Raw genomic sequence first — 14,469 nt, forward strand, 5'->3', positions numbered from 1 at the left:
TTTTTTCACCCAATGAAACACCATTGACGGGGGAAGTGAGTTTCCATTCAATTTCTGGTTTTGAAGATGAATTTATTCAAATGTAAATTTGCATAAACATCCGCAGTCTAGTATTTAGTATAGTATAGTAACATAAATATTATTATACAATATAATAATGCTTATTATATTGTTTTAATATTTATATCAGTATATTATACTAGTACAAGATGTTATATATTAGCACATTATGTGAAAGATACGAAGCTCGCCCATGAAAAATACAATTACATTTATTTTCCATAATGTAGAATATTCGTGATTGACTAATATAGATTATAACATCTTGTAACCACAAACAGCACGATAAAAAATATAATTATTTTGTAAATATATAAATATCTATCCTGTGTCTGTGAAGGAGCACCAATAAATACATTATCAGGCCCAGTTATTGTAAACACTGGTATATTCATTTCTAAGAGTATAAACCAAAGTAATACAATAATAGCAATAATAATCGTTTAGAATATAATAATAATAATATAATTGCTAATACGAAAATACCGAGTTTGTTAAATCGTTGGACTGAGTTAATAGAAGCGCTATTTTCCGGGGACGATGATTCTTTCACCTCTTCTAAATCAACATTTACAAAGAGGACTGTAACAACAAAGTATAGTATTCGTTAATTCCTCCCACTCACAAAACCATTCACGAACATACTAATTTCAAATTAAATGAATTTAACTAAGAACTTCCGTATCATACCTAACATATACACCTAACCCGTAAGAAACGTATGCACTATTTCGTTGAAACATCAAATATTACTTTAGAAATTTTCAATCTTGCACAAAATTCATCAGACTAGAATATCCCTTCTCACACAGACTATTTACCATAATTGCAGGATCCAATAAAAGGATGTGTTTCTCGAAGAATAAACACTGCAGTGTCATTTTATTCATAATTCCGAACCTATTGGATTTTCCAAGAAAAACGAAACGAGGGAATATATTAATACAGCCGACGATTAATGGCCGTTGAAAAAAATGCATACGTCTCTTTAGCAATCCTTCTTCGTTCGATTACTCACCAGTTAAAATGATCGGTGAGAAACCGTCTAAACACTTAAAAAATATACAAGGTCTCGTTCTAAAGTAGAATGTAAAATATTAAAATGCCATTCTCTAATAATAACGCTAATCAAAAGTCAGGTCTACGTACGAGCATTTCGTACGTAAGCGAATAAGGGAAAGAAATGAAACAGCGACGAACGAAAAAGAAAAGGAAAAGAAAAAAATAATAATATGTTTCTCTGGAACACGCGTACTGGTCGTCTCTGAAAGCCTTAATACATTTTTTCTTTTTTTTTCGTGTACGTATATATATATATATATATCTTCTTCCTGTCTCATGCGGTAAAAAAGCTACTTAGTCGGCACTTCGACTTAGGCCATAGAACAGCGTCGACGGTGAGGTTTATCGAATATATACGTAGCAAAAAAGTGTTATTACATAAGAAATCGGTGTAGGCGGCACCGATACGTTCAAAGGAACCAAAAACGATGGAAATGTCCGATTTGGAGCGCACGGGCTTCGAAATACTTTTTCTTACTCTTTTTTTTCCTTTTTTTCCTCATAAATACTTAGATCTCCTTCCTGCATATGGAAGGGTCCCAAGACGATTATAAAAAAAGTGTTTTACTGCGCCATCGTGTATGCACCGTGTCTACACACCGATACCGACGACACGATTGATGATGATCTTTCCTGAATCAATGTGGGCGAGATCATAGACTCGACGGCACAGGTCCAGCCTAGTCGTCGTTGACCTCGATCGGGATACTGGTCGTGAATGTTGGTGTCTCCAACTCCTCGTGTTTCTTCATCTTCATACTCTGCAATATGACAATTGCTCAGAACTGAAACGTTGGGGATGATAAACTCAGGATGGGTGTACGATTTCTTCAATTCCGATTTTATTCAAACTTTAATATGTTGAAAAGAGCTCTCTAACAACGCAAAATATCATTTTAAAAGATGTAAACAATTTTGAAAATTATTTTTTTTTCATTAAACTAGCTCTAACCAACTCTGATCACTATAATGCTTTGAGAATAAACAATTAAATCTCTTTTTTACGGTTTACAGCTTAATAAAGCTTTTAAGTTTTTAAAGTCTATTAATACAGCTTTTAAGCTCTTTCACTTAATCTACATTTATAGTGACGTTTATGTTAGGTTTCGGTTACAGATTTAACTTGAAATTAAAGGTAGTTATAATTGTTGGCGACATTGTTTAAAATGATATTTTGCCTTTTTAGACAGACCCTTTAAACATATGAAAGTTTGATGAAAATCGGAGATACCGACCGAATTGTACACTATTACCCAGAATGTAGATCATAATACGTGGACATGATTGTAGATATGAATGATACATGCAGAAGTAAAAGATATCTAGATTCAAGGGAAATTTATAGATACAGCTGCTCCCCACAGCATCTTCCACAACAACTGCAACAATGTATTTGCTTAACAGGTTCCGCACCCCCTCCCCCGCCCCCAGTGGTGGGGATAACACCTGGACAATAATCGTGTAGAACAAGCCAGACGATAATCGAGATGAGTCTGTACTGACATTGAATGCAGACAGTTTTACGTTAACTTCCCCCACAATTTCATGACAACAGCGGATCTTTTCCACCAGAAGTGTATATACTCAAGGTACCAGGATGTTTTTTCCTCGCGAATCGGTTACCTGCTGCAGCTTGTAATGGTTAATAATGTCCTGATCGGCCGGGCAGCTTTGCAGGAACGCGTCCAGCCTGTACATGTGATGCATATACCGCCACAGATGTACCAAAGTCTCCGGGATCTCGAAGTCGGCGAAATACTTTCCGGCGACCCTGATGTGCTGGAGCCGTGGCATCAATTCGCAATCGAAACAGCACATCGTGTCCCCGGTGAGGAAACGCGTACCCTTGCGACCCAAATGCTCGTCGATTTTGCGCAGATGTGCCATCAGGGACGAGGACTTCGGGTCTTTGTCCTTGTCCTTCGCGTTCAGTAGCAACAGCTTCAATTTCTGCAATGCAAAATTCCACGTTCTTCTCAACAACTGATTCATAAGCTTCCCTATTTCTGTAATTAATTGTCATTTCTACGAACACTGAACAAATTCTCGACGAGCGTGGCCACTTCCTTGTCCTGAACGAAGAGGTTGTGTCCACCTGGTATGTTCTTCATGATGTGTCGTTCGATCTTCTCGTTCTCCAAAATGGCGTCCCCGTTGTCGATCAGTATCGGCGGCGGTGTCGCCTGGAAATTCGTACGGAAGTCTGGCGGTGGTTTCTGCATATCGACCGTGGTCACTTTTAGAGAAATCGTCTTCAGCTCGGCCAGCAGGTACAGGTCCATGAAGTACTCCTGACAGAAGAGGCAGGCGCCCTTACGGCGACCATCGATCGTTGACGCCTGTAAATCCATAAACATTATATTTATCACATTGGAAATTGTATTCGAATACGAATCGCGTCGTTTAACCCCCCGAGGACGGTGTCTGGGTCCATTCTGACTCAAGACTCGAAAATGCATTCAAAGGCAGATGCGTAGGGGTCTATTTGGACTCGGTCACTGGTGTCTGTTCGATCATCAGGAAAGTCTGTTTTGCGAGGGCCAATTGTTATCAACGATAGGGAAATCAGTGCCTATTATTATGCAGTCACAGACTTCACAATTCCTGCATCATCATCCTGACGGTGTCCACAACAACGAACCGATCGTGGCATGAACGTACGAACACGGAGCTCTGTTTTCTCCAGTTGATCGAGCAGGTCGAGTGTATCTAGACTACTCGCTCCGCTCTCATTTTCCCCGATGTCACGGTTTATTTATTACCTCGGTGACGCACCCCGCTTTCTTTCTTTCCCAGATATGTTGTGTAGTACGACGGACATATGTGAGAAAACGAACGTATAACCCGATGGACTAGATACAAGGAAATCATAAAATCTTTTTTGGCGAAAACTTTGTTCAGAAGTCGGGACGCTTCTCTTCGTAGAATTGGAAAATTGAAAACTAGGTTTAGAAATTTCTTCGGAGCCCTTCGGATATGTTTCTACTGTAATAAACATTGCACTGAGTCTTCTAAGGAAAATACTGCTCACGGACCTAAACATTGCCCAGGTCCAACTTGGAGCCTGGTTATGTCCCACCTCATAAATGGTGCCTGCTTCCACAGTCTCTAAATTTAGAAGATAAAAACTCAAACACCATTTTGTCTTTCCGTCGCGAAACCCTCTATTCGGCTTGTCAAGCGATCGTAACCAGGATCATCGAGCTTTAACGCGATTCGAGAGTAAATTGAAACCCGGCAGCATGCCAGCAGCCTGCGTCAAGAGCGTCCCTTCTATTTTCGCTCAGTTTCGTGAACGCACATCGCGAGTGGAGGAAGAGGTATCGGATCCACGAAATCTCCCAGCGTATCGGGACTTCTCCGTCACTGCGCGGAAAGGGGAAAACCCGCGGAATGGACGGAGGCGGCGTTCACACGACGAGATTATTTTTTTCACTGTCTGACGTAAGCCAGCGCGTCCTCTGTTAGAGTCGTGCAACACGAGAGACCGTTCCCTGTGTGCCAAGATCGACGGTGTACACTTTTTGGCCAAGGTCAGAACGATTTCGCGGTCGGTTAGTTCCGCATGATTTTTGGAAAACGAACCTGCATGACTCTGATAATTATCACGGTACGAGTCCCAGCATGACAAATTGTCCATCTAACATTTGGCTACCAAATGGCTTCTATTCGCAATGTTGATGCTCTTTTTACCAGTCAGTCGTGATTTATTTTGCACAGTTTTGTTTTACAGATGTAGAGGGTATTTTGTTTAGTTGGTTATTGATCCAAGTTTCAAAAAGTCCAACCATCAAAGTGTTGGTGAACTGTCCCTATTTGGGCGGAGACCCTACAGCTTTAGGGGATGACTTGGGGTGTACGGTTTTATTGGTTTTCCACCGTTTTGCTGATCCACGATTCAGGATAGATTCTAGATATTCCAAATATAAGACTGTTAATGCAAAAATTGGTATCTTTTACTAAATGATCCTACAGCCTTAGGGGATGGATCCGTGGACAATGTAAAGTGGACAGCGTTATATCAGAATAAATTTTAGTTAATACTAGAGCTACCAAAGCAGTTGAAATAGCTGGTACGTAAACTCTAGTAAGAATTATTAAAATGTCATAACAATGTATTTTCCGAGACTTTTCTCAACTTGCATTGCAATATACAGTAAATTCTCGATAACTGCTCCGAGAAATCTCTACGTTAAATACTTTTGCTTCATCCCCACTACTAGGTGGTTCCACATTGAATACTCGGTCCAAAATGCAGCCCATGAAGTGTAAAAATTGTGTCCCTCTGCCATAATTGCTCCAAAGTGGTCTTAAATTCTGAGCGTTAATCAAAGATTTACTGCATAACTGAAGAAGTTCGTTAATTTATCGATTTGTATATTTTCAAAAATTTTGACATTTTACCAAAGTGATAGGAATAGAAACACGTTCATCTTCCTTGTAGTTCTAGTACTAATTCTTAATGTGACGAAGTAAATACTTCCCGATTCTTGCGAAAGAAATAATGAAAATGGGAATTGAAATTCTACGATCGACTGCAATTTTCTTCAACGATCCAACGGGGCCTGAATCGATCCCAGCGGCTTCGATCAACTTCGGAAACCGGCAAAGGTATCCGTGTCATCAAATATCAGTGGCGAAGAAAGCGTCGACGGTGGATCAAATGTCACGAAGACGTTGCGAGCGTCTTTCATCTTCGAACGCGCGCGTGATCGTTGGTTGTAACCCGCGAATCACGTCCTTTCTCTCTTGCGAAAGTTCGCCAATTCGATTGCGATCAACGTTCACGGTCTTTGTCGTAAATTATTTAGGTGTACCGATAAGAGGAACAAAAAAATTACTTCTAATCTGAACCACGCTTTAGTAGAAATGAAAAAAAAAAAAAAAAGATAGTGGATTGTTTATTGGTACAGCTAGTAACACCTACGATGAATTTTGCCGCCATTTTGTTTGGAACCAGTACAACAGAGGATGAATCTTCTACTTAAACGTTAAAAATGAATAAAAATATTACAAATTTTCGCAGTAAACCTTGAAGAATAGAAGGTAAAGAGAGGCTTGTCCCTTCCATTAAGGAATTTGTTAAGTTCAAAAAAACCTGAACCGCAGACCACTGGTCGCAGACACGAATTTGAATTTTTCTTTCACTATCACCACCTATTTGAAGCTCAAGGCGTTTGAGTACTTTCGATTGACAGTGAGTGACACACTATTTCCGAAACGATAACGGAAAATAACATTTCAGTTAGCTATTAAAAATGTCAAGGAAGTAAATCATTATTGAATTTATTCATCTCTGAGACAAGTTTTGCACCTGCAGACAAAGGTTAATGTAAATTGTAATTGAATAACCGTCATCGTATAACTTGGTCTCCATTTTGGACGATGAAACACACACAGTTCACGTGTCGCGATTTTTCGCCTGGCAAGCTGCTCGAAATGCCCACCGGTGGGATATGAAACCTCTCCTGGCTGGCAGTTGACCCAAGCAAATTCCTGATTTCTTCCGAAATAAGCGTTTCTCCGCGCAACCGGTGCACCTACACAAGCGGGTTGGATTCACATTTCAACCTGCGCGAGCAGCTACAAAAGCTATATTCTGTCCAATTTATTTCCACGCGTAAAATCACCTGATTCTCATTTGCAACGCGATTTATTACGGAACACCTAGTATCAGTGTCTAATGAACGACACAGGCCTGGGAAACAGGCTCGCAAAAAGAAGAAACGACGCCTCGTATCCTCGACACTGCAGAGGGGGAGACAAGTGCGTTATGAAACTGCGTTCATCGGTGCATCTATGACCCACAGATAGACGGTGAATCGTCTTTCTGAACGCATAGGCTAAGTGTGTCAGTTACTGTGCCCTCCCACCCTTACATTATTTTTATGTACATTAAATTCCATAATTATTGAAATGAATGTATTAAAATCTTCTATTCCACTAGCATTACTAATCACTAGACTGCAGATTTTTATGCAAAATTACATTTTATGACCAGGACAAAAATGGGAACTTCTTTCTTACATTAAGTATCTTATTGGGTCAAGAATAAAATAGAAAACTAGTTGCATCTGATGAAACTATTGTATTTTATTGTATTTGACAGGGCAGTAGAGGCTATAATTGCATAAAATCCGCAGTCTAGTAATCACTATTGTTCGGGTTCCCCCATTTTCCGAACGCTTGACTTTTACTTTGCGTATCGTTTTCGAACGTCTTGGAAGATACAAATGACTAGTTCTTATAGGGACTCTAAGGCGGTGTATACACAAATGAACGACAAGAAATCGTTCAGGCGGTCTATACTGGGTGTACCAAGATTTGAAACAACTTTTTCCTTAGCGAAAAAGTTCTCCGAGGCTTTGTTAACGAGATATTAAGGAAAAACCCCGACCAATCAAAGCGTCTGCGGTAAAGCTGCGTCTACACTAGGTAACGAAATCATTTCTTACCAACGAATACGTTTGTGACCAACCGTAGAATATTTTCTGTTAGGAAGAATCGTTCTGATACGAGGCTTTCGCGGATAATCGGTACAGAGAGAAAGAAACATTCATGTATAATCATTGGAGAATGATTCCGTGACCTCGCTCGAAGATTCACGGTCGTCAGGCCACCTCATACCGGTGACGCTTGTGTAATGACCTTACGGAAGAATAAAGCCGCAAGATCCGATCGATTTTATTTGTAACCGCTCTCGACACGCGCGATATTCTTCCTGTTGTCGATGTTTCATAATTTTCCAGCGAGTGATTCCATGAAACGGATCTTCCCCCTTTAAATTTAGTGTCACTACCCACCGCAGATTCACCGTTCTCGAAACGCAGAGGTCGCTAAAATTATAGGCTCTTTAAGGTGTCTGTACTACGGAAATGTTTACTCCTATATGTACCTCGTCTGTGGTGAAGTCAAAGGTGCAGAAATTGTACCCGATGTCAACGACCACTATCGTGAAGGAAATGCAAACTAACCCCAATTACTGACCGTCAGGGGGGGGGGGCACTGTGGTGTTGTAGGAGAGTGGGGAAAAGAAGCGCGTTTACGCAGCAAAAGCGGGGGGAGTGGGGGGAGCAAAGCGGAAGGCAAAGGAGTCCATCGTTTAACGGTAGAATCTCGAGGACTTCGGCTCAGATCCCCCGTCGTTTCATCCCGTTTGACACACTTACCGGAGAGACCTCCGCATGATCGCCTTCCGAGTGCAAGGTCGGCCAGTTACCATTAAATTCTCCCCGTGTAAGTAAACGGAAACATCATCGGCCATATTCCTAACGCTTCCCGCAGGATTCCGTTTTCCAACCGTGGCTATCTCGTTTTCTTTCTTTGCCCCCGTGTTTCCGTTTCGTGCGCGACAATTATACGTCAGGGTAATAAACCGAGATGGCGTTAAATGATACTTGGTGAATTACGTGTGATTCGTTCACGTTCGTTCCCAATCGCGATGATTTTTCACAGTGATTCGTGATCGTACCTGATTAGAACGGAGAACGTAGCAACGGTTCTTTGCACGCGTCAGATAACCTATATATTTTATATTAACGACAACAGAAATGTTACATCGTATAACGTAAGGGAATAATGTGGTGCAATGGAGAGTAATGAATAAATTATTATAAATTGTAATCTATATGGTATATAACATGTATTTTGTATAATTATTGCAAATTTGTAATTTTTTTGTTTTTCGACTGATTTTTAAAAACACAACAAGCGACACTTTGTTGGCAGAAAATCGCCAAAAATGGAATGGATCGTACTTATCGTGAAAAAATCTTTCGTTTCTAAGGTGATCTGTAATTACACGTGAATCGTAACCATTCAACGATGACGTTTATTACGTGACGATCGTGTATAACGTTCCTTTTAATTTGTCCTGGTATCGTATCAGTTTATCGACAGCTGATAAGAACAATACAGACGCGTGTGAATTTAAACTTTTCCCCTGGTTAACGAGATAAATGTTTATCTGCAAAACGGAGATTCTCGGGACAATTGGAATTGTTGCCAAGGTATTTCAATTTTAAACGGTATATCCAGATTGATTTAAAAGATTGAAAAAAAAAATAGTAATTTGAACTGTGTTCGTCGAAAGGTCGCCTGTGACCCAGCCATGGGACCGTGGGGTCATTTAAACGTCCAAGTATCAAATACATGATATCATATACGCATATAGATTCTAAACTATCGAGAGCTTTAAGATAATTATTTCAATTTTTTGTCAACTTGTCCTTGAGCTTTCAAGGTCACCTTCAATTTTTTTTACAGATAAACCTATAATTTTTTTACGCCCAAATATTCGTTATGATGCTTGCCGAATTCGTCTTAGTATCCGCTAAAAAAGTAATGTGTAAGTTACAGGTTTATGGATAAAAAAAAATTGAAAGTGGCCTTAAAAACTCTGGGAAAAGGGGGTTGACGAAAAATTTGGTACCATCGTCTTAAAGCTCTCCTTGAATCGAAAATTACGAGAAAAAATCGAAATTTTCAGAGTATCAAGGTTCCCCTTTCGGTCAGACGACAATCCACCCCGTCTGCCAGTTTATTTATTTACTAAGGTGAAGCTCATTCAAGATGAGAAAAACTACCAACTGCCAATGGGGCGCTGTTTCTGGATTCATCGGCGACCAGTCGCTGCTGACGCGATAAGATTAGGGCCGTTTGACATTGCCGCGGGAACGGCTGGTATCCTCGATTAGGAGCGACGCACACAGGTGAAGCGAGTCTAGCGGATCGCTGGATTGGCGAAAGTTTGATCGGCTGGGCTCTCGTAATTGGACAATCGAGGGAAGCCTCTTTCCCTTTAAGGAGCGTAAGTTTCCCATGAGGTAGCTCGGTGAAAGACCGTTTCGAGAAGCTGGATCGAGTTCGCCCTCGATCGAATCGATCGCAGCCGGTTAGCCACTGACAACGATTATCTAGATCGGCAGGGGAAAGAATGCGACCGTATCTGCGATTTTTCATACGTACAATACGTGTGCACACCGATTGGCCAAGGGACTTGGACAAATCGTCGCCAGAGTACGTAACTGTTCTAGCTCCATTTTTCATAAAAATTTAATTAATCGATCTACGCGCGTCTTATTGGTCCAAAGAATACAAATGCATCGTAATATATAGAAAATTCAAATTTTTTTGGGAATTTTTTTTTCTTAACGTTGGAATCACCAAATACTGACAATTAAAATTTTATGTTGATAATAAGATCAAATTTTGTTAAATATCGTTATAAATAGATATTTAGTAGATGATATTATAGTGTGTTTGATTACTTCACTACTTTCCGGCTTCTATGATATTAAACTGCGTAAACTTTGAACTCCGTTTTCTCAGTTCGGAAACTAGCGGAGGCAGAACAATTAAGAATTAGAGCGACGAAATTGTCTTCGACGGGTAATCAATTGTGTCGTGACGGAGGATCACCCGGGGGAGCGACCTCGTTTTCACGAAACCTTTAATGATCGTTTTCACCGGGGTACACTGGCCGCCATGTTGGAACAGATATCGGATAGGTAACTTTCGTGATGTTCCTTAATCTTTCACTGAAACTTTGGTTCGATAATTTTCATGTAAACTGATTTGGCGTACTTTACGTTTTATTATCTTTGACTGCATTGTTTCTTGTTAAATTAATGTACTACAGTAAATCATCGATGAGTGTCCGAAGGCTTTTCTTCACTGAATATTAAATATTTCATAAACTAATGATCGTATGCGGCTGCAACAAATGTCATCGATAATTTACTGTAGTAGTAACACAGAGAAGTGAAAATGGCACGTTGAATTAATTTAACAAAATACAATTTTCTAATTTTTTTTTGTGTAGCGTCATCATCACTGAACGGCGGATGTTGCTAATGTATAAAACCCAAGAATAGACAGAATTTATATACCTTAATAATAACACATAGATATCGTTAAACTGTATTCTAACCTTATTATTTTATCAAAAAGATTGCCATGTTGTAATAACCGTCTCTACATCCTACTGTACTACACGTTATGCTATAAATACGCGTTACTACTATCATTTTCAAAGGAAGTCTGAAAATAATATAAATCATACAGAATTCACTCGAGCAACGCCTTAACGTTGAATCGCAGAATCGCCTGAAGACATTTAGAGCCTCCCGCCGCTAGCCTTCCTTATCCGTTGCTTCGCTGTGTACGTGCATACGACTCTAATCTGGTTAAATTAATATACGGCCAGTGTAAATGCGTCGCGGTCGTCATTGACCGACTGGCTCGTATCTGTTATTTTGTTCTTCTGCTTTTCGTTTTTACCCGACGAAATTACGCGGGAAAAAAGGAAAACCGCGAGCAGAGTACGTATGTACTGTGAATCAAACGGCGACAAGCTTCTCGACCGAAAAAGGAACGAAGCATTAAACGCCAGGGACGCGTATCGCTGTAGATAGGAGAGTCAAGGGTTTCTGTCCTTCTAATGTAGAAGACCACCGATGACGTAGTAAAGATACAGAGAGTCTCTCTAACTTAGCTTTGGGTCATTCCACGCGAAATCGGACACTTTTTAATTTTCCATATAAGTGTCCATATTTTTTGAATTTATGTCCATAAACAGGGCAAATGAAAAATATCTTTTTCTAACTGAAATCATTTTTATTTGCTACTCCTATATCTTCATTGTAAGTACCTGCAAAGCTCATTTCGATCAGTTTGTTAGTTCAATAGTTATGATTTATTGAAAAAAGGTTGACCCTAAATTTCAAGCAGCTGTAAAATTTATAATTTTAAAAATTTTCAAAAATCCTTCGAGATACGTTTATATATCGATAAAGACTACACTATATCCATATTTGAAGGCAATCCGAAATGGTGCTCCAAAAAATTGTTTGATTTCGCGTGGAATGACCCATTTACGAACGTAGAGAACATTCCTAGTACATATTTGAATACCACTCTACCTATGGTGTCTCATGATTTCCTGTACATATGGTCTCCGTTCGCTCCGGTTGACCTTGAACTGTAGCTAAACTCTAAAGAAACATGACTCTCTCTCTTTCGAGAGAAATTCAGTCACTCCAAAGTAGTATTTTCCATTTTGCAATGTCAAACATTCGTAGCTGAAATGTGACACATGTTTGGTTGTATACAGTCGGCTAAATTTCGAATAAGTAATACGTCTGTTACAAAATTTATTCAATCTTACCAAGGTGTATTCGTTGGCACAAGTATACCCCCCCAAGGAAACCATAAAACGTCATAGAAACATTTCAAACTAAATACCGCAAGCATTAGGCGGATCAATAAGCAATGCAACGAGTTTTGTCTAATTTAATATTTATTTCTTGAACCAGAAGATCAGAAACCTGTCACTTCTCTCGGTTCCCGTCAACACACGCTCCGCCATTTTTAAAAAAGAAAAGTGCGGGAAGCTGTTTCGAATTTGAACGATTTTCTCCGTTCGCTGGGATTCGGCTCAAATAGCAATTAGTACAATAGAAAATTACACATCACAAAAGATCGTGGATCAGGTACTGCTACGTCTGATAAACAGAGGATAAATCACCTATTTCAGGCGATGAAGTCAGTACACCCTCTATATTACATCTCAGAATCCTACGTACAAGTATCTTTCCCCCGGTTCTCTACGTCAATGTCTCTCTTCGTAAAAAACGCTTGAAATATATGTACGTATATCGTGCTTGCAATTAGTCATCGACGAATACGAAAAGCTCTCTCTCTCTCTCTCTCTCTCTCCCTGGACGCCGCGGGCCGCCACCATGTTCCGCGAGGCAAAGTCCACACACGGTTTGGTGTAATGTCACGGATCAAGATTATGACGATCGATCCGCCGGATCGATTGGGACCGACGAAAGGACAGAGGCAAAAACGAACGCGCGCTCACGCCACTGAATGGTCAGCTTCTCTATTTTTTTCGGTGACAAAACGACACACGACGATGCACGCGCTCTATCCTCTTTGTCAACCGGGTCCGTGTATCGACGACGCTCGTGATCACCGAAAACGAAGAAGAAGCCGTGCAGGAAGAAGAGAGCACAGGAAGAAACCAGTCCAGTTCCACGCCCATATCGTGCAGCACGGAACGATAGCCTTTTTTTCCTCCCCCCTGTCTCCCTCGCTCGCTCCTTCCTCGTCTTCTCGGTCTCCACGCGTGCCAGACTCACCTTGATGATCAGCTCGATCTCGGGCACGTCGCCGTTGCTGGTGCCGTTCTCGTGGCCGTCGTCCGCCATCCTCGAATCCGTTGCACCGTAGCGAACTGGGGAAAGGCACTCGTTTCGTTCTTTGTTTTTGTTTGTCTGTTTCTTTGCGTTGCGATTCTCCGCAGCAGCAGTTCACGAACGAACGGGACCCACGATTCTCCTTCCTCGACGACGCACACTCAACAGAACGCGATGGAAGCTCGCGGAACACTGACGCAGCCTGTGCCGCGCCACGTTTACGACAATGGCGCCCCCCCGGCGACAAGTGTGGGAACTAACGGTGACCTGGTGCGCGGTCGGTAAGGCGGGAAACGGTTCCCAGCGCGGGAAACATTGAAAACTGACGTTTCCGAGACTTCTGAAGAATTATTGTTTAGACTGCGGATATTTGTATACATTTACATTTTTGCGTGGGTTAATTTATGAACAGGTTTTACTTGGCAAAGAGGAATGTGAAATTTGTGTTTCACTTGTTAGTTGCGTATGTTACAAACGCAGAAAATCCACGGTTTAATGGTTATGATATAATGTTTATATTTAGACCATGTATCGCATGTGTGTAATTTATAGAAAGTGAAAGTATTACTGAATGAAATCTAGTAGTTAGAATATCTGGAAATCAACTGAATCATTTATATGATTTTAAATGAATGAGAAATCATTGTCGTGAATTAGTTTGATCACTGAAAGTGAAGATCGTGTTGTTAATGTTATATACACCCAGATGGATTGGTCTTGAACAGCTACGAGCTAGAAGTTAAGAGGTATGATTCTTTTATTTAAAATAAATGGGTCACTTCCGACATCTATCACTGAAAACGACAGACACGTCTTGAAGAGCCCTCTAAAATGGTGCACCCTCCCTGTATTTGGGACTATACGCAATACATGGGATACAGTGTGAAAGAAAAACAGATTTCTTGATTACAATATTCACGCATTATATTCTTAACGATAATGCTTAAACAATAGAGCAACAATAATAAAACAGCATTTCATATGTACACAATTAATAATCTCCCTCTTACTGTATCAAACACGTCGGCTTGTTCGGTCTCCAAATATCGCAAAAACGTCCGTAAAATCTGGGACTAAAGTCTTAACATTCGTGCCAGACTGCATTTTTCTTGAATCTCCAAGGGAAGTGGAAGAACAATCAAAG

At 40.4% G+C, this 14,469-nt stretch overlaps 1 protein-coding gene across 1 annotated transcript; it reads right to left on the reverse strand.

Moving 5' to 3' along the window:
* Positions 1–256: 256 nt before the first annotated feature.
* On the reverse strand, positions 257–13,504 carry LOC107194026 (chloride intracellular channel exc-4). The gene is made up of 4 exons (XM_015583582.1): positions 13,269–13,504; positions 3,156–3,461; positions 2,746–3,072; positions 257–1,883 (listed from the first exon to the last, which is right to left on the reverse strand). The coding sequence occupies exons 1-4, from the start codon at positions 13,335–13,337 to the stop codon at positions 1,803–1,805; spliced, it is 783 nt and encodes a 260-aa protein (XP_015439068.1). The 5' UTR covers positions 13,338–13,504; the 3' UTR covers positions 257–1,802.
* Positions 13,505–14,469: the final 965 nt, after the last annotated feature.

Source organism: Dufourea novaeangliae, unplaced genomic scaffold, assembly GCF_001272555.1.
Source record: "Dufourea novaeangliae isolate 0120121106 unplaced genomic scaffold, ASM127255v1 scaffold21, whole genome shotgun sequence".
NCBI lineage: Eukaryota > Metazoa > Arthropoda > Insecta > Hymenoptera > Halictidae > Dufourea > Dufourea novaeangliae.